The sequence below is a fragment of the Protopterus annectens genome, chromosome 7.part0 (genome assembly GCF_019279795.1).
Source record: "Protopterus annectens isolate FY-2018-M chromosome 7.part0, PAN1.0, whole genome shotgun sequence".
NCBI lineage: Eukaryota > Metazoa > Chordata > Ceratodontiformes > Protopteridae > Protopterus > Protopterus annectens.
In genome coordinates, this window is record NC_056739.1 from 1,069,952,323 (window position 1) to 1,069,979,625 (window position 27,303).

Consider the following 27,303-nt stretch of genomic DNA (forward strand, 5'->3'; position numbering starts at 1 on the left):
AAGGCCATGTAATAAATCCAAAACCATTACGCTATAGGCCCCCCACATCTGTTTTTTCAACACGATCAATCACCATATATTTATAGAAATGACCTAAGTTTCCATCCACATGTTAACTAGTGCATTTTGGTCATTTTCATTTTCTTAATGGCGTATTCGTGTTCATATATCCTTTCACGTACCTTGCAGTCTATTTTGCCCACATAAAATCAAGGGCATATTTGACAAGTAGCTAAATAGACAACACTCGCAGAGTTACAGTTATATTTACCCCTTAACTTATATTGCAAGCCCCTAATGCAAAAAGTATCACCTACTGTAACAAACTTACAATACCCACAAAAACCCTCTTCATCATCCCCAAGTGGTTAGTGGACATTTTTGGATTACCACATTCAAAAATGTGAAACTTCAAGTTTCTGTGGTACACCATTAGTGGTTTATCCCGTCTTATCCTAATGGTGATTTCTTCTCTCAAAAGGACCCAATTTTTATATAGTATATTCCTAATGGTATTGGCATGTACACTAAAATTTGTAATTAATTGTACATTTGAAGTTGTGTTCTGAAAGTTACTGTTTTCCTTTACTTCCCTTTGGGTATCAGTAAATATCAAATTAAGTCTGTCTGGTTCCAAACCTAAGTTACTGTTAAACATTGGGGTGGGTCATCTACTGACCTACCCTCAATACTTGATTCTGAAACTCTGTTACTGCCCAGTATAGGTTTAAAATGACCCTTCAGTCTTTTCTCCCTAACTTCTTTAACCAATTCCAAAAGTAAATTATCAGGGTAGCCTCTCTTTAAAAACATACTTTTCAAAGTGTTGCATTCATCAAGAAAATCCTTTTCCATTGTAACAATCCTAGCAGCATTTATCAACTGTCCTTTCGTGACTGATCTTTTTCTGATGATAAGGGTGCATAGTTGAAAAGTGTAGAAAGGTATTAGAATAAGTAGCATTCCTGAAAATTTTGCCGTTGTTCCTCATATTCTGACTTTTCTTCAATACAAAAGACGCCCAAATATGCTATCTGATTCTCTCCAAGTTTTTATGTGAAAGATAAAAAAATCTGTAGTTAAATTGATGTAATTCATAAACAGGGGCACTTCTTCCCATCTACCCTTCCAAAAAATAAATATATCATCTAGGTAACAGGAATAGTATCATATGGAATCCTTGAAAAAGGGGGCCTCAAACACATTTATATTCCCATAATGTCATCACTGTATTGGCAACAGTTGTTCCACAAGGGGAAACCCATGACAGCTCCTTTTTTTTGAAGGTAAACGTGTCCTTCAAGCAATAAATAATTGTTGTTGAGGATAAAGTCGTAACAATTCTTCATATGATTTTATACGTTCCTTATGTACTTCTTTTAACTTCAGATATTCTGCTACCCAATCTAAACCCACATCTTGTGGGATCGATGTGTAGAAATCTTGAACGCCTTTTGTTAGATATATATAATTTTCACTGTATTCTAACTTAATACTGTCAAGAAAGGACCATGAATCCTTACAAGTATGAGACTCATCATTAAGAATTTGTTTAAATTTGGAATCCAAATAACTGTCACATGAATATGTGACCCGACTGTCTTCCATCTACAACAGGTCGCATAGGTGCATTCTCAATATTTTTATGTATTTTGGAGACTCCAAACGTGACTGGGGTTACTGGTACTGCCATGTTCAAGTAGTTATATACATCTATGTCAATTCTTTTGTCAATAAACATGTCTGCAGTCCGTGAGTTAATGCATTTATATGCTCTATTTACTTCATGTTTTGAAACAGATACATATGTCTCCAATTCTAAGATGTTCATTCGTGCAACATAATCCTCAACATCCATTATAACCAACCCACCCCCTTGTCTGGCTTCATCACCCTCACTCCTTTTTGGTTTAAGTCATCTATATATCTATGATCATGTTCTGTTAAATTGTTATGTTTAAAAATATTATTATTCTGTGCTGTAAACATTATAACAATAAATGGAAAGCCTCCAATCATACTTGGGCTGACTTCACTTTTCTGTATAATCTCTGATTTTCTGATTCCTAATAATTAAGAATTCTGTATAGAAGTAGTTGGAAACTATTTTGCTGTCCGTTCAAATAGTTGTCACTTTCAGTTTTTCATTTGGTTATGGCCTAAAATTTCCAATACTTCAGGTTTCATCACACCTTTTTGTTGTCACTGCTGCCATGATATACTGTAGCATAGTCATTCTATCTCTATTTTTGTGTCTACAGAGCTATGTACACTAAAATAATAGATACAGCATCTAGAAGTGTATCTCTTAAAAGGAACAAATAAGATCTTAAAAGATCATAAAGGTACTTAAAATTAAAAGGGCCTCAAAACCTTGTGAAAGGTTGTTCTTTTGCTTAAAGAATGTATTGCAGTGTGCATTATTTTGCTGGGGTGGTGAACCCTGAATAGTATACTTAAGGTATTACTTGATAATCTGAATGGTGGTAAGAAGGACTGGGTAAATTCCACATTGGTGTTTGAATTACAGGAAGAAAAAAAGAGAGAGAAAACCAGCATTCTACTGTTATGCTGAGTTCCTTGCATTGTGTTTTCAGTTGCATTTAAATTGCTGCCTAATCTTACTGACGTAGATTTTTTTTCAACACAAATTAGCTAATGCCTTTGCCAAAACAGTTTTGTGTAAATGTCAGTATTGTCACACTGTATCTTTATAAAGTTGTTATATGAATTACTGTATGCATTTGTTTTTGACAGATTTACATTTCGTACTAAAGTCATTGAAGTGAGACTCCTCTTTCTTGCTACATTTTGCATTGCACTTGCTGTAATTTGGGCAGTTTTTCGAAACGAGGAAAGGTACAATTTAGAATTCTGTTTATAAGATGTACACAAATGCAATTACATGTTGAATGTATGCTTTCATTTATCGTTCCATTTTTTTGTATTTTCTCTGTAGCCATTGTTAAGTTGACTGCATGTTTGTGCTATTCATCTAAGTTTTGAGAGAATAGTTGATTGCAGAGAATGTGTGATGGTCTTTGCTGGTGCATTTTTGATGTATAGATAAATTTCCTCCTAAGGAGAGGCTGCGGTGGTGCAGCGGTTAGCGTTGCCGCCTCACAGCAAGAGGTTCTCCAGTTCTATCCTCGGCTGGGATGCCTTCTGTGTGGAGTCTGCATGTCCTCCCTGTGGTCACGTGGGTTTCCTCCGGTTTCCTCCCACATCCCAAAGACATGCTGTAGGTGAATTGGACACACTAAACTGTCCCAAGGTGTGTGTGTGTGTGTGTTCATGTGTGTGCCTTCTGTGGAAGGTTGGGCGCAGGGCTGGCAACTCAACACAGTAAAACTCCACTGCCAATCATGAGCGGACAGGTGATCTGCTGTGGTGACCCCTAACTGGGAAAAGTGTAAAGAAGAAGAAGAAGATACATTTACATCTTAGCTACTTGGAAACAAATTTCCTAACTTGCGCAAAACATAGCTAGAGGATTCTAGCTTACGCTTCTCAGATTCATATGTGAACCTTAATCTCTCAAGTAAGGGACCATTTAGGGCATATGCATTATTAGTATTGATAGAAGGTAACATTAATTCTAGAGAGACAGTATATATTTGCTTTCCTGATTATGATCATTTATTTATTCAAATACATTTGAGAAGTTCTAAGATGGTTTGTTCTATTCTGCTGTATGCTGCATGCTGTGGTGATTATTTTCTAATGACCATTTAAAAAAAGATGCAACATAATGAAGTTCTATCAGCTTTACTTTTATGTTTCTTAAGTGAAAGGGGAATAACAGACCGTATGATATATGTTCAGGTATTCTTTTACTCAATATGCTGACTGCCAGACTAAGAATGTTATTTAGCCTCGTGGTCTCTCAACATAAATGTGACTTAACTGATTTTCTGTTGATGGGTGCCAGCTTTGCTGTGAGCTTTTTGCTATTTCCCTAAACAAAAAGTGCAGCATCTTCTTTTCCCTGATCCCCCCCCCTCTGGGGAAATCACTGCGAGATGCTGTACTCCATGACTGCCCCCCCCCCAGTCTCCTCTATGCTTATCCCCTGACTCCCTTGATCCCCAAATTTCTGCAGAAAGCTGCCAGGTTGAGCAGTCATCCTCATTTCACAGTACTGGCATCATCATATTTGGTTCCCTTTCCTCTGGCCTTCTCTACTTTATCCACCTTGGATTCTGGATCAGATTTCAGACCTCCTGTGTCTCCCGACAGGTATAGTTCACCTGGATATCTCAAACCTAAAGCTGACAGCATGGTTTCTCTAATTCCATAAATAGCCAGACAACCAATGCTGTCTTCCCCTGTCTGTCACATATTTTTATTTTTCCACAAGGTTTCTACAAGAAAACTCTACAGAAGTTAATGTAAAAAAATTTTCGGTCACAGCAGAAACTCATTGATCCCTTCTCAGCTCCTGTACAGTATAGTTGAAATTTTGGCAACAGTATTTAATGAGGGAGTTTGCTTCTCAACAGTTAGACTTCAGCTGGCAGCAGTCTAATTTTCATGTTGGTTTTGAGAATTCTTCCTTTGCTTCATCTAAACTCTGTAAAGCCTGTTTGAAAGGCACCCTCCTGCTTGAGACCTCCATATAAAGATATTATTCCACCATGGGATTTAAATAGGGTACTGCAGTCCTTGATCATTCTCCCTTTGAACCAGCATCTTAAATTCTTGACCTGGAAAACTATCTAGTGGCCATCACCTATGCTATAAGAATTTCAGAACTTCAAGCATTATCCTGTAAACCACCCTACTTGATTTTTCATAAGGATAGAGCAACATTATGTCACAATGCCTCTTTCCTTCTTAAGATAGTGTCAGAATCCAGTATTAACCAGTTCTTTAATCTGCAGGTTTTCTTTCCTAAATTTGCTAACAGAGATTAATATGTGTTACATTTATTGGATGTCCACAGACAATTATGTTTGTACCATAACAGAACAAAAGAAATTAGAAAGATGGACCAATTATTTGTGTCCTTTGCAGATTCTAAGTTGGGAAAATCAATTACAAAGGTTACTTTAGCCAGATGGCTAACAGATTGTATATGATTTATCTACAACATATTGGGTTTATGTTCACCAAAACCCCTAATAGCTCATTCAGTTGGGTCCATGGCAACTTCTTCAGTGTTCCTACCTAGGACTTCCATGCACATATGTGCAGCTGCAACTTGGTCCAATCTTCATACCTTTATTACTCATTACAAACTAGATCTTTTGTTGAGGGGAAGAGCAGCCTTTGCTTAACTGTGCTCAGGAATGTCCTTAGAGTCCACCCAGGAATTTATGTACATGGGGACTGTGTCCCATATGTTGAGGATAGAAAGAAAATTGACAACATTTGATAAAGAAGTTATGTACTTAGCATAATGTCCCATCTCTGTTGTCCATCTTCCTCAGTGCCCCACCCACCAACCCCCATCCTTTTTCATTATGGACTTCTGGGAGCGCCAGAGATTATAAGGACCCACTGTGTCCCATGTTGAGCTTCAGATAATGGCTTCTTCTCTCAGGAATATTCTAATAATATTTCTTTTTATCAACTAGCAAACAAGATCTGAGGTATGTTAGGGGTTTGGTGCATTATGGGTAGGGAGGACCTTGAGAGCTTTTTTGGTGGCCAAGGGCTATAGTAACTGCTGAGTTGGATCCAAGGATTGTCAGGATCAGGAGCAGTAACTGCTGAGGCATACACTTCCATTGTGTCACAGTAGGCTACCTTACAGACCATTACTAATTTATCTGTGATGCCAATTTCACACACAGCTGAATGTACCTCAGGGGAGGTGGGTTCAGGCATTACCAATAGGAGGTATGCCTGGATGTGCCTGTGACCTCATTAGTCAGTGATGTTAAGTTGTCTATCTCGCCTTCATTCTTGCTGGATGGGTTCGGAGCCGACCTCGGCTCCGACTCGGCCACTCTAAAAGCTCGAGAGTTGGTTCCACCGGCTCGAGGCTCCCCTTATATCCCACAATGCTAGGCGTGAGTTACCTCAGATCTCGTTTGCCGCTACAGCGATCGAGGTGTTGGTTTTCTACCGGCTTCTTGGTGAGTAAACTTTCAGTAAAGTTAGTATACTTAAACCCCTTTATTTAGTTTAGTGGAATTCTACCCCTTTTTTTTCACAAAAATCCCGTTTCTCCCCCACAAGAACTTACAAGTTCTCCCCCGGGCCTTCAGGCCCTTTCTTCCATTCCCTAGTGGTGTGTGTGTGTTGCTTCTCTTAATTAAAACTATTGATAGTTGTTTTATTTTTGAGTTTAAAAATAAGATAAGGTGTAATCAGTGTGTTTGACTGAGTGTGTGTGATTACACTTTCTTGTTCTAAGATGTCTAAAGACACAAAGGTCTCAGGCTTCAAGAAGTGTGATGCGTGCTGTCAGAAAATGTCTCTGACAGACGGTCACACTTCTTGTGTCTACTGCCTGGGTTTGCACCTGCAGGACTCCTGTGCTGTATGCCACGGCTTCAGTCCCAGGGTCCTGCAGGAAAGAAAGAACAAATTGATCCTAAGGGGTCTACTCAAGCCTGAGGATTCCCTTTCTGTTTCTGGGAAGCCCTCCAAGGCTTCTAGGTCCTCGGCTCCAGCTACTGAGCCGAGACCTAAGGCTACTAAACCTGTCTGCATCGGCTCCGCTGGAGCCGATGAGTTTACAGCTTCTGTGGTTCCTCGGCCCGCTGGAGCCGAGGTATTAGAAATTCTGTCGGCTCCGACCAGACCTTCGGAGCCGACATTTAGAAGAGGTCTAGGTCACCATCCCTTGGCTCCGTTCATTCGGCTCCAGCATCTCCTCTGCTGTCTGAACGGAGCCATAAATCTCACTCCTCTAGGTCATCGAGGCTGTCGGATCATGACCTTCAGAGGGTAGTGAGTCGACTTCTTAAGTCCGAGGCACTGGCCCAGATGCTTCAGAGCCCGACTCATCAGTCGATGCCTGCCCCTGTCCATCAATATGTTCCTCCTCCGACTCCGTTGAGCTCGGTGCCGGGCGCCGAACCGAGACTGTGGTAGCGCCGAGCCGATACAGATGTCTTCGGCTCCGTCGCCGGCTCCGATTTCTTTCAAGAATCTCGGCGCCGACTTCCTCGCCGGCTCGAGGGTGAGTGGCATCGACCCTTGTCCGACCCCTCTTCCTCTCGGAGCTCGGCGCTGGTGAGTTCGGCTCCGACATCGGCCTCGAGCCATCACTGTCGGTGCCGAGGAGGTTCTCAGCTTCTCGGAGCGGGACCTCTGGCTCTGCCTGACAGGGGTGCTCGAGGTCATGCGGAGTGTGTTAGAACCTGGTTCTACTCCACAGTCGGCTCCGTCCGCCCCTCCCTCTACGGTGCCTCAGGTCAAGTCGACTCACTCCCTCATACCGGACTGCAGAAAGCCAGCTCCTCAGGAACCCCTGTGGGATCTCATCCTCTTCCGAGGCCTCTCCTGATTTGGCAGAAGAGCCCCCTCGGAAGAGAAAGTGTAAGAGGAAACACATTGACTCACCTGAGTCCGCCACCTCTGACACAGATTTAGAGGATTCCGAGGGTTCCCCTGCCCCTTCTGAAGATGTCTCCTTTGCAGACATTCTAGAAATCCTCAAACAGAGGGAAATTGGCCAGCCTCAACCCTTTGGAGGATGAATCTGTGTACCTTGAGGCGTTTGGCTCTCGTCCTTCCACCTCCTGGGTGTCTCCCCCCTTTGACCCCATGCAGGTGGTAGCTAAAAAGGCATGGACGGCTCCTGTTTCGGTGGACCCCACTCCCAGGAGACCCTCAAAATTCATAACGGCACCAGCAGACAAACAGTTCTTGACAAAAGGAGTTTCTGTGGATGCTATGGTGGTTGCTGCTGCCACTAAGAAGGAACTAGCTGATCCTTCAGTACCTGTCCATCCACCTAACAAGGAATCTAGGTCCATGGACAGGTATGGGAAGCGGATGTTCTCATCAGCGACATTTGCAATGCGTTCGCTGAACTACCTATGCCATTTTACTCGTCTTCAAAGGGACTTGATCAAAGAAGCGAGTGACATGTTGAAGGATCCTACAGCTGCGGGTTTTCAAGATAAGATGAACACTCAGCTGGCTACCCTGAACTCCATAGCCAACTCCTCCATGCGCCTCCTTTCTTATGCGGCTGATGGAGCGAGCAGGGCCACAGGGACAGGTGTGGCCTTACGTGAGGCATGCCTGGATGCGGCTATGCAATTTTGGACCCTTTAAAACGCTTTCACTAATTCCCCATTCGATGGATCATCTCTCTTTGGTCCTCAAGTGAAAGAAACCTTGACTAGGTGCGAGACTGATGGCAAGACTCTTTCTGCCGTCGGAGTCCGTTTTCTACTCCTTCTAGGCCTTACCCCAAAGGCCAGAAAAGTGGAAAATGTGGTTCCGTAAACAATCTCAAGGGACTTCGCCTGACGACAGAGTCGGTTCCCGCCAGAGGCAGAGGCGGAATAGCAATGGTAGACGTCGCCCTAGAGGCAGGGGGGGTCCGCAGAACCAGGGCAATCGAGAAGCCTTCTTTGATAAGCCCTTTCAGCATCCCTGAGGTGTTGCCCACTGCCCACCTTCGAGGCAGTCGGGGAAGATTGTCACTGTACCCAGAAGCCTGGCTATCCCTGACTCAAGACAAATGGGTACAGTCCATCATTTCCGAAGGCTATTCCATTCCCTTTCTTCGCATTCCAAACCAATCAAAAAAATCCCTTCCAGATGTTCCACCTGCTCAAAGGGATCTAGCGGCTTTGGAAATTTCAAAGCTGCTTGCGAACAGAGCAATTCAGCGAGTTCCAGCAGACCAGCAAGGATCCAGAATCTACTCAAGGTTCTTTTTAGTTCCAAAGAAAACAGGGGACTGGAGACCAATTTTGGATCTCAGTATCTTGAACAGATCAGTCAAGAAAACAAGATTTCGGATGGTCACGCTGCAGTCCATCCTTCCCCTATTGGGAAAAGGAAACTGGATGTGCTCTATAGGCCTTCAGGATGCGTACTATCACATAAAAATGAACAGGCGCTCCAGAAGATTCCTCCGCTTCAGGCTGGGAACCAGTCATTTTCAATTCAGGGCCCTGCCCTTTGGTCTCACCACTGCCCCCCGGGTGTTTACCAAATGCATGGCAGTGGTAGCTTCTCACCTGAGACGACAAGGATTCCAGGTGTTTCCATATTTGGACGACTGGCTCCTCACACCTCCCACCAAGCATCTCCTTCTGATGGCCAGGGATTACACCTTTCGCATTTGTCAAACGTTAGGCATTTCAATAAATTGCGAAAAGTCTGTTTTGTCGCCTTGTCGTACTATTACCTTCATAGGTGCAAATCTAGACACAGTCGACATGTCTGCGAGACTAACAGATCAGAGAATAACAGATATACACAAACTGGTCTCATTCCTTTTCAGCAACAACAGAATCAAAGCCAGGTTAGTTCTGAAAGTGTTGGGAATTATGGCTGCCATACCTCTGCTTCCATTAGCCAGATTCCACATGAGAATCCTTCAATGGATGCTCTTTACACAATGGTCATACCAGCAACTTCCAATGTCCCACACCATTATGATCACGCAGACATGCAGAAATCATCTCATGTGGTGGATGTCTTCCCCTCAGCTCTTATTGGGAAGACCCTTTGTTCCTCCCTCCGTTGCTACTCTGACAACGGACGCCTCCCTGATCGGGTGGGGGGGGCATTATCAGGGCAGGACGGTCCAGGGCACATGGCAACCAGACGAATGCCACTTGCACATAAATGTTCTGGAGATGAGAGCAGTGCTTTTAGCGTTGCAAGCCCTTCAACACTCTCTTCCCTTGGGAACGATTGCAATCCAGACAGACAACATGTCTGTAGTGTGGTATATCAACAAACAAGGCGGAACCAGGTCCTACCCCCTGTGTCGAGAAGCACTCAGATTTTGGCAATGGGCGATTTCTTCTCAGCGGTTTCTGATAGCAACGCACATCCCGGAAGTCCAATCAAATCGCGGACAAGTTGAGCAGAGCTATCCTCATGCCTCACGAGTGGTCTCTGAAAGACTCTGTTGTGAGAGAAATTTTTCTCAAGTGGGGTCAGCCTTGCTGCGATCTTTTGCTACTCCCCAAAACAAAAAGTGCAGAGATTATTTCACTCTATTCCCTTTACCGGCCAGCCCAGCAGAGACGCTCTAGTCCAAGTTTGGCCCCGGGACTTCTGTATGCATTTCCTCCTTCCCACTAATCTCTCAAGTGATACAGAAAGCTATCGCTCAGAAGGCCTCGTTGATCCTCATTGCTCCTTACTGGCCTCGACAGGTGTGGTTCCCCTTTCTACATCAATTTCTATTGAGCGACCTTGGCATCTGGACCTAGTTCCAGATCTTTTGATCCATCAGTCGGGTCAATTTCATCGCTCCCTTCCCTCTCTGAACCTCACTGCTTGGTTCCTCCAGTTCCAACCTTAGCCAGGCTTCCTCAATTATCTCACTCTGTTCGAGATATTTTGATAGCTTCCCATAAATCTTCCACTCGGAAGATTTATTTGAGTAAGTGGAAACGCTTCACATATTGGGCTCAAGGAAGGGACATAGATCCTTTCACTGCTTCCATCCAAATAGTCCTTGATTTTCTAGCTGAACTCTTCCATGCAGGTTCATCTCCTTCTACTCTTAAAGTTCAATTGGCAGCTATTTCTAACTTTCATGTGGGCAGACCTAGAGGAGTTGTGATTGTGACCTCTCTTTCTACCACCTCTTTTCTTAGGCATATGCTGTTGTGCATATTTCCTGGATCAGGATATAGGTCACCCTTCTTTCTCCCTGGTTTTAGAGGTGGACTTTGTTTATAGTTATTCTGATACTATTATAAGCTGGGGTTAGCTTACAAACGAGATCTGAGGTAACTCACGCCTAGCATTGTGGGATATAAGGCCAGGGGGAAGGAGGGTGGGACGCAAGAAGAAGGCGAGAAGAAGACAACTAACATGGAACGTTATGGTAAGAACATAACTTCTATTTCCTTTTGATGGAAGTTCGTTTGGCCCCAAATTGAAGGACACACACTCCAGGTGTCATCGTGTCATCAAGATGGTAAGACTCTGTCTGCAGTTGGTGTAAATTTTTTGACCCCTCAAAGAACCTTTTCTAGTAATCAACAAGGAAAATGTGGTTCAAAAAGTCCCAGGGTCATTTCTAGGATCCATGTGAAGATAATTCCCCCAGGGGCAGAGGGGGAAACTGTAACTGAAGATGCCACCTATGAGGATATTCCTTCTTTGTCAAGACCCTACCAGTGTTCCTGAAAGGAGGCCCGATTGTCCACCTCTGGAGGCAGTTGAGGTCGCCTATCCCTGTGCCAGAGAGCTTGGCTAGACATTACTGAAGATACATGGCTGCATAGGATTATTTATATAATACCCTTTTCCCTAACCCCCCCCCCCCCTTCAGCAGTAAATAAAATTCCCAGTGTTCCACCCAGTCAGCAGAAAGCAGCAGCTCTAGAAGTAAAAAATCTGCTAGGAAAAATTATCATCCAAGAGGTCCCCCAGACCAGAAAGAGTCTGGAATTTACTCAAGATTCTTTTTAATGCCAAATAAAATGGGAGTTGAGACCAGTTTTGGGTCTTGGCAATCTGAACTAATTGGTTCAGTATACAAAGTTCTGGATGGTCATGGTTCAGTCCATCTTGTTTTTTTCTGCACAAGGATGACTGGATGTGCTCAGTAGATCTTCAGGATGTGTACTAGCACATAAAAATGAACAGGTGATCCAGGAGATACCTATGCTTCTGGCTGGGAGCCAGTCATTACAAATTCCGAGCACTGCCTTAAGGCCTCACAACAGTTCCCAGGGTGTTCACCAAATGCAAGGCAATAGTAGTCGCTCACTTGAGACTGCATGGATTCTGAGTTTTTCCTTACCTGGAAGCCTGGCTTAATACTGCTCCAACCAGGCATCTACTGATCAAAGCGAGAGATTGTGCACTCCAACTGTGCTGTCACCTAGGCATCACAAATCAGTCTCAACCGATCTCAGCTAGAACCAACTCAAGTGCTAGAATTTATAGGAGCCTTGTTTGACATGGTATCAATGACAGCCTCCCTTCCCCGGCCAAGAGTATAAATTGTAAGATTTCAAGTTAGAAAAATAAATAAAACTCTTCTCTGTCAGCCCGACTGATTCTGCAGGCGTTAGGGTCAATGTCTTCTGCCACAATTTTGGTGCTGTTTGGCGAGATACCATATGAGAATTCTTCAATGGACCTTGGCAATTCAGTGATCTACTGTGTAACGACCTTTGTTCAGCCCAATCAAAGTAAGTCAGGCATGCAAAAGATATCTTAGGTGGTGGATTTGCTCAGATCAGATTTCAGAATGCTGCCCATTCATACTTCCTCAGCTCAAAGCCATAGTGACCATGGATGCATCCCAGTTGGGGGGGGGGGCACTTGGGAAAGACAGTCCAAGGCACCTGGTCCCCAGAAGAGGCCAACATACATGTCAATGTCCTAGAAATTAAAGCAGTTTGCTTAGCTTTGCAGGCCTTCCAAGACAGTCTCCCTTCAGGGACTATTGCGATTCAGATGATCAATAAGTCAGTAGTCTGGTACATCAGCAAACAAGGAGGAACCAGATCTTGCCCTCTTTCTCAAAAAGCTCTGTGTGCATGGCATTGGGCGATCTCATCCAATCGAGTTCTGATAGCAGTGCATATTCCTGGGAAATCCAGAGTGGTAGCAGACAAGCTGAGCAGGTCTATTCTATTAACATCATAAGTGGTCTCTGAACGAGAAAATTGTGGGAAGGATTTTCGCCAATGGAGCCAGCTATGCTGTAACCTTTTTGCATCTCCTGTCAAGAGCAGGCTCTTTGACCTGATCCCCCCCACCAGGGAAGTTGCTAAGAGTTGGTCTTCTCCACAATTACCCCAGTGTCCTTTATGTCTATCCTCCAGCTTTTCTAATCCCCACATTTCTTCAAAAAGCATCTCGATCGAAGAGCACAGTCATCTTCATTGCCCCCTTTTTGCCCTCATTCAAATCTGGTTCCCCTTTCTCTGGCTTCTTCTACTTTATCCTCCATAGATCCTGGATCGAATTCTAGATCTTATGTCTCATCCAACAGACATTATTCATCCAGCCATTTCAGGCCTAAAGTTCATCACATGGTTTCTTCAACTCCATTGATAGCTAGAGAACCCATGCTCTCCTCCCCTGTCCTCCACATCCTATTGTCTTCCCACAAACCTTCCATCAGGAAGATGTATAAATGTAAATGGAAAAGATTTGTGGTTTGGTCTTAACGGAAGGACATCAACCCCTTGTCAGCTCCAATAACCAAGGTTCTCGAATTTTTTGGCAACTATATTTAATGATGGGTTCTTCAAGAGTTTAAGTACAATTAGCTGCTGTTTCTAATTTTCATGTCATAGTTAACAATTCTTCCTTAGCTTCATCGAGATTAGGAACCTTTTTATTGTAACCTCCCATTAAAGATCCTACTCCATCGTGGATTTCAACCTAGTCTTGCAAACCCTGACTCAATCACCATTCTAACCAAGCTGCTAAATGTGCTATTACATCCACTATAAAGAGTCTCAGAACTGGAAGCCTTATGTTCTAACCCCCTTATTTAATTTTCCATAAAGATAGTGTCTTTACCAGCCAACCTATCATTTCTTCATAAGGTAGTGTCATTATCTAACACTAATCAGTCAGTCATCTCCTCCTCCCAACAAATTCCAACACATGTGAGAGATGCAACCATATAGCCAAACTGGAGGCTAAGCTCTCTCAACTCAGTACTGGCATAACCAGTCAGGAGGAGAAGGAAACCACACTCACTACAATTCCAGTCTCACATAGACCTACCACGACAGCAAACCAAACACATAATCACACACAAACATACTCGGAGGCTCTAAATAAAGATCTGCCTAAGCAGCAGAGACCTCCAAAGCAGGCACCCAAGCAACCGCTACCCCAAAACAAAACACGTGCAACACATATCTCACAAAGCCAGTGTGCCGAACAGTCACAGCCCTTAAGACTAAACAACACACCGATACACTTGTAATAGGTGACTCTATCGTCAGGCACACTGACGCCCGCTCACCAGGCTGAACAAGGAGAGGTCACGGTGAGCAGCCTGTCGGGCAGCAGGATCCGCCACATAACACAAGCACTCAGGTCACTCCAAGGCAAGTACAAATATGACTCAGTCATTGTCCATGCTGGTGTGAATGACCTGAGATGTACCTCCCTGGACTACATGAAAAGAGACATAGAGGAGCTCTCTGAGCATGTAGCCCAGGCCGGTATGACCCTGACCTTGAGTAGCATCTTACCCTCACGAAGAATGATGCCACAATATGAAGACAAGATGATCAATTTCAACAATTGGCTTAAGTACTGGTGTCATTCAAAGGGGATCCAATGCCTGTCAGCTTGGGATGATATGCTCGACAAGCCACGATGCTTCGCTAGGGACGGCTTGCACCTGTCACCCCTGGGCTTTCGGATATTGGCAAAGGCTCTTGCTACCCCATAGTGCCTTTTTAGGCAAGGCTCAAAAGACAAACCCACCTCCATAGGTATCACAAGGGATAAGAAACTAAGAGTAATGCTACTCAACGCCAGAAGTCTAAACCTCAAGATGCACGCACTCAAAACTCTCCTTAGCATAGAGAACATAGATATCTGTGCAGTAACAGAAACCTGGTTCAGGGCTGCTGAGAGCACCCCAGCACTACCAGGTTATACCTCATACCATGCTTTTCGGCCCCAAAACTTGGACCGAACCACAAAAGGAGGGGGAGTATCGATATTCATCAAAGATACCCACACCTCCAGGTTGGTGGCAAAGCACGAAGCATCAGAGACTATCCATGTGCAGCTAACAGTGGGTAAACTGCCTTCCAGTTTATAGCCTGCTACAAACCACCCTCCCAAACCCAGGAACCCCACTGCCTTCCTGAGAACACTGGAAAATATGAAGGTCTCTCCAAACACCATTATATTGGGCGACTTCAACTACCCAAACATAGACTGGGAGCATTACTCTAGCTCCAACACCCTAGCCCAAAGGTTCCTAGAATTTATAAACTCAAATGCTATGAAACAACTTGTTACCACTCCCACAAGAGGGGAAAACATACTGGACTGATCATCACCAACATGGGGACTCTATGCTCCAGACCAGAAGTGTATCCCTCACTGGTAAGATCAGACCATAAACTAATCTCACTGGATATTCACATCCTGACCCTACCCCCTGCCCAGAAAACCACAGTGAAAAACTTCTCTAAAGCAAATTTCACACTCCTCAAAACCGAGGTGGAATCCTTCAAAACCCCCGGGCCTGTGGAAAATACGGCCCAGACCGCAGAATCCTTTATAAACGCATTCTATGAACACCTTCAGGAATGCATGGATCATGCGATCTCAAATAAAACCAAGACCCAATCCTCCAAAGGCAGACGTCCTGTCTGGTGGACCCCAGCCATAAACAAACTATACAATAGAAGGAGGAAGCTACTAAATGATGGAGCAAAATCCCAAAAAGGGAAGGCATCACTGATCAGTATTAGCAAAAAACTACGGGCACTCATAAAATTGTCTAAGGCCAGCTTCGAGAGAAAAATTGCACAGGACACCAAGGATAATCACAAGGCTTTCTTTAGTTATGTTAGGAACCTGGGTGGTAATTCCCAGATATGCTCAGAGTTGGTCCAAAATGACAAAAAATACACGAACCCACAGACATTGCCAACATCCTAGCTGACAGGTTCAGCAAACTTCTCCCTCCCCACCAAAAGGGCAAATATCTATCCCAGCAGAGTGCTGCCCCTGACATCTCAGATGCTCAGGTAAGAGCCGCCTCTCCAAAGCAAAAACACAGCATCAATGGGACCAGACGGTGTCCCAGGCTGCCCTACATGAACTCAAGAAGAGCTAAACCCAAACATAAAACTACTGTTCAATCTCAGCCTTACTACAGGATATGTGCCCAAAGAGTGGCGTGACAGCAACAGTGGTCCCTCTCCATAAAGGTGGTGCCTCAACAGATCCTGGAAACTATCGCCTAAGCCTGACTAGCTTGGTCTGCAAAGCTATGGAAAGGATCATCATGGACCTCATAAATAAAGATATTGGGGACCTACAGACACTGGATCCTACCCAGTTCGGCTTTAAGGGCAGATCCTGCCTCTTAAACCTGGTTGATTTCTTTGAAACAGTCACCAAGGCCATTGACGAGGGAAGGTGGCCCACACAGCCTACCTGGACCTTGCAAAAAGCCTTCGATACAATACCCCACTGGTATTATAGATAAGCTCACCAGCTTAAATATAAACCCCTATGTCACTAGATGGATTGCAAACTGGCTCAAGGACAGAACCCACATGGTTAGAATTGCTGGAGCCATGTAAGACTCCAAACCAGTTACAAGTGGTGTCCCACAAGGCTCAGTCCTGGGACCTCTCTTGTTCGGTATATATTTCTCGGAGGTACAGGCCAACACGGAAGGACTGTGGCTGACCAAGTTCGCAGATGACTGCAAACTGGGCGCCATAATCAACTCTCCAGCCGACACAAGCATCCTCCAAAAGGGCCTCATAGAAACAGACAACTGGTGCCAGAGCCATGGCCTCAAGCTAAATGCCAAAAAGTGTATAGTCATCCCCTTTGGCAAAAACAAAGTGCCCACAAATTACCACATAGGTGGGAATCCATTAAGTACAGAAGAAGTAATTAGGGACCCAAGTTGATAGCAATCTCTCATTTGACAGCCACGTGGCCAAAGTGGTTAGAAAAACATTTTATATAGCCCACCTAATCATGAAAGGGATTCGCATCTAGATCAGGGGAGGTCATCGTGCCTCTTTACTCATCAGGCCCATAATTGAGTACAATGCCCCTTTTGGGATGTACCTTACCAGACACCTGCAGCAACTGGAAAGACTGCAAAAGTACCTCACCAAGAGGATCAAAGGGCTCAAACAGATGCCATATGCTGCCTGGTTAAAGAAACTCCAGCTTTACTCAGTGGCATACCGCCTGTTCAGAGGCGATCTGTGCCTGACGTATAAAGCCATGTCCAACCCGGAATTAATGGACATGCTGCGCCTCAGAAAATCCAAACCCCATCGAGCTACGCGCTCGAGAGACTTGAATCTCAGCACTGAAATAAATAGGACATGCTGGAGGGACAGATTCATAACCCAGAGGCTCCCTTCACTCTCGAATAAAATCCCAGTCCAGGTTAGGCAGAGTCCCTCATTGACTCTCTTCAAGAGGAATCTTGAGTGGATGGGTGATCATAGGTTTACCCCGGGTATCACTTCTGTGTCACTGTTAGACAGAGGCACAGTATACTAACCTCGAAAAAGGGCATAGCAAAATAAATTTAAAATGGGTGGTGAAAGCCAAACACATTCTGGCTAGGCTTATAAATGCCCTAGGGCAGATAGCGTAGTATGAACCTATGAACCTATTCCAGTCTTCTTCCCAAAATTCTCCTACAAAGGAGAATACATTTTGCATTTGTTGTACGTTAACAGACAATTACATTTCTGTCTACATAGAACTGACAAATTCAGAAAGTCAGATCAGTTATTTGTCTTCATTTCAGAATCGAGATGGGTAAGACAGTTATCAAAGTAACCTTAGCCAAGTGGCTAACTTATCACATTTCCTTTGTGTATAATAAATTAGGTTTGCCCCTGCCAAAACCTTTGAGGGTTCATTCAATTAGATCCATGACATCTTCTTCAGTATTTCTGTCTAGATGCTCCGTGGCTGAATGGATATTTGTGCTGCTGAAACAACCTCTGCTTTTTTTTTTTTTTTTTGATTGGCCCATATGCTGGTATACAAGCCAATCAAAAAATCACAAAACAGAGCTACTTCTGTTTAATGTGGAACTGCTTGATGTTCCGCATTGAACAGAGGAGAGTCTGCTCTGCTATTTATATTGGCTCATATACCAGCATACGGGCCAATCAAAACTTGCCAAACACGGAGCTACTTGTGTTTAATGCGGAACTTCAAGGTGTTCCACATTGAAGACCGTTTTCGGTCTTCACTTAGCGTGAAGGACCTTTTTTTTTTTTGTCCCTACCTGTCCCGTAAGAAATCTGGCATTCCTGTGTGTAGGGGAAGAACAGTCATTGGCTCAACAGGATCCTTTCTTAGAGTCCACCTGGAATTCAAGTAGCTGGGGGCTGTCCCACTTGTTAAGGAATGAATGAAAATTGACAAAATCAGATAAAGAAGTTATGTACTTGTGGCACCCCTGCACTGACCCAGTAACCAAGGAGCTTCAATCCTCACCACTGGCAACAGTGGGGAGTGTACACAGTGGGAGGATGACAAGTACACACACAGTAAAGTGCAATTTCCTTTAGGAGCACACAGAGCTCACAGTCAGTCTGGGTGTAGTTTCTCCCTTTTTCTCCAGATCCCCAATAAGACTCCCCACTGGCACAGCTATAGGGTTGAGATCTCAGCTGATTGGCCATGCCAAAAGCTCCAGCACCCTCTCTGTCCAACCAGTGCTTCGTGTCCCTGCCCCAGTAACGACACACACAGTTTGAGATTTGATTTATTCTCACACACACCCACACACACACACCCCCTGGGAAAGGCTGGCAGAGGTTTACCTGCTGTGCCCCCTTCTACCCAGACTATAAGGTAGTTCAGCTGCCACCATCCAACTCTTTATCGGCTACTCTTAAGGCCCTTAACAAAGGGTGTCCCATCCTACTGTGCAATGTTGTTAATAATCCAAATGGTAGTCTGACCAAGAGCAAGGCTACAGTGTCACCAAATAGATATGCAAGTACTCTAAGAGCTTAAGTACGTCTCACGGATATCAACCACAAAGATAGGTTTAAATATATTTAATAGTAAATAATAAAAGAACAAGACAATACTAAATCTGTATTCACAGTGACTTCAGAGTTCAAAATCACAGGAAATATTTAAAACAACATAGCAGGACAGTCTCAAATAAATAAAGAAAACATCTAGGCTATACTTTACTATATTCCTATCTGAATCTAAAAGAGTCACTTTGCCATAAAAACTTACTTATAGCAAGGCAAGTACAGAAGGTGGTGATGAGTGGATGTTTCCAGGTCAAATACAAAATACGCAGTTTCTCTGAGAGAGTTCTTAAATTATTATCAATGTTACTGCTGGGTTAGCTTGGATGGTGTCACTTTTTGTCACGTGACCTTAGTTCACAAGCTAAACCCCTTTTGTGAGAAACTAACAGAATTTAACATCTCTGTGTGAAAAATACACATCTCTCAGATATTTTAAGACTCGGAAGTCATAAAACATTAAAAACACTTCTGCATTTCAAACCTAGTAATTTCTTCTCTTCCAAGACGATACAAAAACTTCCAGCTATAGACATTGTCTGCTACTGAATTGAAACTGAGAGATAACTTTTATAGCACAATCCTAAAACAATTTAATTTCAACTTATTTTCTTGAAGTTTTGTAAGCTAACTTTGTATGTTCCAGTTTCTGCTCTTAAAACATATACATTTGCCCAGGTGTATAGTTTATATACATTTCTGTTCTTTTCCAGTAGGGTACACTGTGGAGACATCCTTGAAGCTCAGTACTGTACAAATGCTGTTCAACACACACTTCTGTACCTGTAGTTGAATATACACATAACCTATAGTTCTAATACATTTGTAAGACAAGCATATGAATCATGTTGATATTTGCAAATGACATATGATTATTTACAAAATTCCAGATAGCTGGCTGGCAGTATTTCCCTTTTGTCACAGTACTCACCATAACGTTCCATCTGTGTTGTTCATTGTCATTCTTCCTCAGCTAGCTCCCCTGTTCCCCCTACCTTGGTTTACAACTTCTAGAAGAACGAGAGGAAACTAGAGGATCCAAAGATCCTCTTTTTCTGAGCTCCATATAGTGGTTTCATACACACAGACATTTTGTGTGTGTGTGTGTGTGTGTGGGTTCGACATACTGCAGTGTATTGTTCGTAAGGTGACCAGTAAATAAGCTCCAAGACATTGCCCATAAATCTTTCTCCCCTGTAGAAACCTGACTCAAAGAATCAAATCTTGTACTCAACCCCAAGAAAACTAAATTAATTCTTTTTACCTCAAAAAGTTGTCAAAATCTAAAGCATCTTTTACCATAAAGTCAGCAAATAATTCTGTCATTGAAACTGTAACTCATAGTAAAACTTCTAGGCATTATAACAGATGTAGAAAATGATTTTGTGTTATAACAGATGGCAGTCTCATACAGGACCAGCATATACTGCGCACCATTAAATCTACACAACAGAAACTAGGCTCCCTTTATAGGATCAATGGATTCCTTACAGATACTGCAAAAAAAAACTCTAGCCACTACCTTCTTATTGCCAACTCTCTCACACACTGCTTCTATCCTAACAAACTTAATACTCAAAGAAACTTGTCTTCTGCTACAATAAAATAGCTAAATTTGTTACCTGTTTTCTCTCATAGGACCCACCACTGTCACAGCTTAAAGCAATTAAACTGGCTTGAACTTCACAACTATACCTAACATATTCACAGCTAGCTACAACATACAAACTCATTCATCATCGAGAAAAATGCTGTGCACTACAAAACTTACTACTGCCCTACCATCCAAGAAGGGGGACCTCCATTCTAGTAACAAATTCTTATTAGTTACGAATTTGTCAAATAATGTTGCAGGAGACTCGCTCTACTCCCAGTGTGTTGCTAACCTCTGGAATAGAATCCCCACACAAATAAAACTCTCCAACAAACTAAATAGTTTTAAATCAATGCTTAAACATCTTAACCAATCCTGCTTCTGTATATGGTCATTACAAGAATAACACATTGTGTTCACCGTATGATACTCTCCAAATTCTGTCCTTAAACAGAATACTCTTAACCTCTTACTGAAATGACAAAAAAAGAGTCCTGTACTCACCATAGCATTCTGTCTGTGTTCATTTTCATTCTTCCTCAACATGTGGGTTCGGATCCGACCCTCAGATCTGACTCTGCCAATTTTTATAGCTTGTCACTTACTGCAAAAGCTTCTCCCTTACCCATAATGCTGTAGTCTCTCCTCCACACCTCAGATCTTGTTTGCTGGTCTTTATCTGTATACAATCGTATGAGTCCCATTTAGATGATCGATGTTTCAGAACTTTGAATTTCATATTGCCTGGACCATATGGTCGAAGTTTAAAACTTCGAACATCTAAACAAAAAATAAAAATTCCGTAGATGTTTATGCAGGGGGGCAACCCCCCCATAACCCCCCCTCCGCTTTTTAAACATACCAACTCCGAGATCGCACTACAGCTAGGAAAAGGGAATATTTCCTGTTCCGCACTGTATGTAGATCTCCGTTTAGGTGTTCGAACTTCTAAAACTTCCATCATATGGTGTCAGCTATATGAAATTCAAAGTTCTAAGACTTCAGTCACCTAAATGGGACCCATATATGTAATACATATATATATATATATATATATATATATATATATATATATATATATATGTGTGTGTGTGTTTGTGTGTGTATATATATATATATATATATATATATATATATATATATATATATATATATATGTTACGTAATAGAACCACAGATCTGAAGTAGGGACTTCATTTGTCAGCAACCTGTGGGTCTTGGATCCGATATCGGATCCGAGCCGGCAACTTGTTTCATAGCTAATGGATCCGAGCTCCTAGCTCCTCCCCTCACCCATAATCCCCTGCCAACCCTCCATGACCTCAGATCTAGTTTGCCGTGCTTGTGGATGGCTGGGATTCCTTTGAGCTCTAGCGAAATCGTCAGTTAAGTGTGTTTTTAGTCAACTTTTCTCTACAGTTAAATTTAAAAAAAAAAAAAAAAAAGTGTGTAAGAGTCAGGTTCCCTGTAATTTTTATATTTCTTTTACATAGTTTTCCCTCCCTTCGCTGGTCGTTAGTGAGTGTGTGTGTTTGTGTTTTGGGGCCTGTGTGTTTGTGTAGCACTCTTTTTTCTTCTCAAGTATGGCTGAGGCCCCAAAAGCCATTTTTTCTAAATGTACCGAGTGTGGCCATAAGCTCTCCCCGGCTGATGGCCACACTCAGTGCGTTCGGTGCCTTGGGGTTGAACACCTCACCTCAGGCTGTACCATTTGCGCAGCGTTCAACCCCAGGGCACTGAAAAAGCGGAGGTCGAAGTTGGTCCTGGCGGGACTTTTGCCCCGGACTGTGCTCCGGCCTCCGCTGCTCCCGTGGCACTACCACAGGCTGTGGTCATTGCCACTCCTGCCCCCTTCCTCCGGCCGGGACTCAAACTCCCGCTAAAGCGCCAGAGGACAGGGAGGCTAGGAGGGAGAAACGGAGGGAGAAGCACCACAAACGGCGGGCCGAGGCCTCCTCTTCAGCCCCGCCAGCTAAGCAGGCTTCTCCGTCCACTGCTTCTAAGTCTCCTCCTCCTCAGCTCCGATCTCCTTGCTTCTCCCCAGGGCCCGAGGAGGAGGAGGCCCGATCTCCATCGAGATCATCGAGGCGGCATTCCAGGCCTGCCTCGGTGGCCTCGTCGAGATCAACTTTCAGCATGTCAGATGCAGACTTGGACTGGATGATGTGAAGATTCATCCAGGCCCAGCTGCAGGAGTGCTCTTGCCTCCCCCCCCCCCTTCGGGGGGGAGCTCGACACCCTTTTTCACTCCAATTGCTCCTTCTCCGACCCGCTACCCGGGTTCGGAGCGTTCGGAGCCGAGCAGCGTTGGAGCCGGGGGTGGGTCGGCGCCGACAGTAATTGGTACTTCGGATCCGACCCTGCCCTCGAGTCTGTCGGATCCGACCTCTCGGAGCTGTGGCCCGAGCTTCGGATCCGAGGGATTCAGTGTGCCTTCGGCTCCGTCCAGGTCGGAGCGCACTGGTCCTTCGGATCTGATGTTCTCGGCGCCGGCTCCGATCCCTTCATCGGATCCGAGTGGGAACCGGCTCTCGGAGCCCAGGGAGAGCGGTTCCCCCGCGGCCTTCAATGTAGTGGAGAGGGCTCTCGAGAGAGCATCCGGACCCCCAGCCCTTGTCTCGGCTCCACCCTGCACTCCCTCTCTGCTGGCCAGGCTTCCATCACCCGGCCTCAGGGACAGCCTGCTTCAATGTCCCAGGTTGTTCCATTAGAACAGGATGTTGCTGGTGAGACCTCCTCGGACAGCCCCCCCCAGGAAGTGCCTCGCAAGCACAGGTGCAAGAGGTGGCACGTGGACTCCCCTGAGTCCTTAACTGAGGACACGGACTTGGATGAAGGGGAGGCTCCCCAAGATCACCCCCCGAGGATGTCTCCTTTGGAGACATCATGGAGATGCTGAGGATCAGAGGTGGGTGGTCTGCCCCCAAGGCTTCCTTCGACGAGTCCGTGTTTCTGGAGGCATTCGAAGCAGGGCGTGGAAGGACCTGGACACCGTGGAGCCAGTCCCTAAATGCTCGGACAGGATACTAAGCCCCCCCCGCAGACCGGTCACACTGGAGCAAGGGTCACCCCGTAGATGCCATGTTGACGGCGGCAGCCACGAAGAGGGAACTAGCTCAGGAGAGCCCCTCAGTCCATCCACCGAGCAAGGAGTCCCGCTCGATGGACCGCTTAGGGAAGCGAGTTTTTAGTTCAGCGACCTTTTCGGTAAGGTCTCTGAACTATATGGCACATGTCATCAGGATGCAGCGGGAACTTATCAAAGAATACGCTGCCTCCCCCCCTGAGTCCATGTCGGCGGAGGACAAACAATTGCACTCCACCCGAATGACCACTCTGAGATCTATTTCAAATATCTCTATGCGGCTATTGTCCCACGCCACCGAGGGAGCCGCTAGAGCTAGTGGAGCGGGCCTAGTCATGAGACATCAGGCCTGGTTCCATCATTGTGACTTTGCGGAGCCCTTTAAAGCGTCCTTTGCGAACGCCCCTTTCGATGGTTCTGCCCTGTTTGGCAAAACGGTTTGCGAGACACTTGTCCAGAGCGAGAAGGACGGGAAGACATTGTCTGCCATCGGAGTCCGCTTCTTTGCTCCCCAGCGGTCCTTTTTGAAGAACCAAAAGGGTCAGAAGAAGATGTGGTTCCGGAAATCGAAACATTCACAACCCGCTCCGTACAACCAGTTCTTCCGTGGCAGAGGAGGACAGGGAGGACGCCGCCCCAGAGGCAGAGGGGCTCTGAGGAACTTTGGGTCCAGAGAACCTTTCTCTGACCGGCCCACGCAGCAGCCCTGAAGGGGTGCCCGACTGCTCCACTCTGGAGGCAGTCGGGGGGAGCTTCTCAGAGCACCTAGCGGCATGGGAGTCCATCACGACAGACAAGCTGGGTGCTTCGAATTATATCCAGAGGATACAAAATCCCATTACTTCATGTCCCCAAATTCAAGAACCTCCCCGATGTACCACCTGATCAGAGGGAGGCTGCAGCCGCAGAGATTCAGCCGCTGCTAAGAAAAAGAGCCATCCAGCCCGTCCCCCAAGACCAGCTCGGATTAGGGTTCTACTCCAGGTTCTTTTTGGTGCTAAAAAAGATGGGGGACTTGAGACCGATTCTAGACTTGTCCCATTTGAACCTGTCGGTAACCAAGGAAAAATTCTGAATGGTCACTCTTCAATCTATTCTTCTCCTTCTAAGGGAGAACGATTGGATGTGCTCTATAGACCTCAAGGATGCGTACTACCACATTCTAATGGACAGACGATCCAGGAGGTTCCTCCGCTTCCGGCTGGAAGCCAGTCACTACCAGTTCAGGGTCCTTCCCTTTGGCCTCACCACAGCCCCCAGGGTGTTCACCAAGGTATTAGCAGTGATTGTGGCCCACCTGATACTCCAGGGAATACAGGTCTTTCTGTACCTGGACGACTGGCTCCTGACCGCCCCAACAAGGCATCTACTTTGCTCAGCCAGAAATCTCTTTCTCCGCCTAGCCCCCCACTTAGGCATCACCATCACTGCCGACAAATCCTTTCTGGCCCGGACACAAATCATAGAATTCATAGGAGCCAGAATAGACACCAGAGATCTACGAGCCTTCCTGACGTCAGAACGACTACGGAATTTGCAACTTCATGTGCTGGCCATCCTCCAGTCAGAAACTCCACCGGCGGAATTGGTCCTGAGGGCGCCGGGCTCCATGGCAGCAGCGATAACGCTCCTTCCATGCGCCCATCTGAACATGCATGTAATGCAGTGGACCCTTCTAGTACAATGGTCCTTTCTGTCTTTTCCTCTCCATCACCCCATCGCTATCAGCAAGGCTTGCAGGAGGGCTCTATTATGGTGGCTCCATGCTCCGTATCTCCGTACGGGCCGACCCTTCTGCACCTCTCCCCCTCTCGCCACGGTGACCACGGACGCCTCCCGCCTCGGGTGGCGGGGGGACATTATTCAGGCAGGACCGTCCAAGGCACGTGGAACGATACAGAGACCTCCCTGCATATCAACGTTCTGGAGATGAGAGCAGTGCTGTATGCGTTGCAAGCACTTCAGAATCTCCTCCTTGTAGGAACGATTGCAATTCAGTCAGACAACATGTCGGTTGTCTGGTACTTCAACAAACAGGGGGGAACCAGGTCTTACCCTCTATGCCGCGAAGCCATGAGAGTATGGGAATGGGCGATTTCCACCAACCGCCTTCTGATTGCAATGCACATTCCGGGGCGGGCCAACATCCTAGCGGACAAACTCAGCTGCACCCTTCTTACCCCTTATGAGTGGTCTCTCAACCCACTAGTAGCGAAGCAGATATTCGCAATATGGGGGCAACCCTGCTGCGATCTTTCTGCCTCTCCCTCAAACACCAAATCCAGCAATTTCTTCGCTCTGATTCCCCCTCCAGGGGAAACCCCAAGAGACACTCTGGTGCATGCTTGGCAGCCCGGTCTACTTTATGCCTATCCTCCTCTACCCCTGATGCTGCAGCTCTTACAGAAAGCCTCGCGGTTGGGGAGCAGGATGATCCTCATTGCCCCATTCTGGCCTCAGCAAATTTGGTTTCCTTACCTGTGGTCTCACCTTGTGAATCCCCCTTGGATTCTGGATCCCAGTCCGGATCTAATCTCCCATCCGTCGGGCTTACCGACCCCAAATCTAGACAGTCTGAAGCTGACGGCTTGGTTGCTCCAGTTCCACTCCTAGTCAGGACTCCCGGTATCTCTTCACCAGTCAAAGCCATCCTCGTGGAAGCGCATAAACCTTCCACAAGGAAAGTGTACCGCAGTAAATGAAAACGTTTCTCCGTCTGGGTGGAGCATCATAATCTGGATCCCTTTACGGCTCCTCTTCCATCCATATTAGACTTCCTAACCGAACTTTTTCAGGAAGGCGCTAGTTGCTCAACTGTCAAAGTGCAATTGGCTGCCATCTCCCATTACCATGTGGGACATGACACAGGGCCCTTGATGTTGGCCAAATTGTGTAAAACCTTTCTCAAGGGCACCTTTTTGCTTAGACCCCCTATAAAAGAAGCCGTACCCCCTTGGGATCTTTCACTAGTTCTTCAAGCCCTGACTGCTCCAACATCTGAACCTGCTGCTTCAGTGGATCTCAAATACTTGTCCTGGAAAATACCATTCCTTGTAGCCATTACTTCAGCGAAAAGAGTTTCTGAGCTTCAAGCTCTTTCTGTGAAACCTCCTTAGTTGATCTTTCATCTGGACAGAGTGTACCTCAGGACCAATCCCTCCTTCCTTCCCAAAATAGCATCAGAAACCAATATAAATCAATCCATAAATCTACCGGTCTTCTTTCCTAAATATCAGAATAAAGGAGAGTACAAGCTGTATTCATTAGATGTTCATAGGCAGCTGCGCTTTTATACTCATAGAACAGCTGGTCACAGGCAATCCGACCAGCTGTTCATTTCCTTTGCCAAATTTAATTTGGGGAAAGCAGTATCAAAAATCTCCCTGTCACGCTGGATTTCCCACTGTATCCTGTTAGCGTACCTAGCTTCTGGGAGACCCGCACCTGAAGGAGTTCACGCACATTCCTCTCTACTTCTGCGGCCTTCAAATCTAGAGTTCCATTGGATGATATTTGTTCGGCAGCCACTTGGACCTCATCTCATACCTTTATTAACCACTACAAACTGGAAGTGATTTCTAGAGGGAGAGCATCCTTTGGCTCTGCGGTGCTCCACAAAATCCTTCCATGATGACCACCCAAGATTCAGGTAGCTGGGGACTCTGTCCCACAGGTTGCTGACAAATGAAGTCCCCTACTTCAGATTAAGAAGTTATGTACTCACCGTAGCGTTCCATCTGAGTAGGTGG

General features: G+C 45.2%; 1 protein-coding gene across 4 annotated transcripts in view; it reads left to right on the plus strand.

Moving 5' to 3' along the window:
• SPPL2A (signal peptide peptidase like 2A) overlaps positions 1 to 27,303 on the plus strand; it is a 1,262,472-nt gene that overhangs the window by 679,336 nt on the left and 555,833 nt on the right. For all 4 annotated transcript variants that reach the window (XM_044077635.1, XM_044077634.1, XM_044077636.1 and 1 more), the window contains one exon: positions 2,758 to 2,859. In XM_044077635.1, the coding sequence (XP_043933570.1) occupies positions 2,758 to 2,859 (102 nt within the window). The remainder of the gene's footprint in view (positions 1 to 2,757; positions 2,860 to 27,303) is intronic.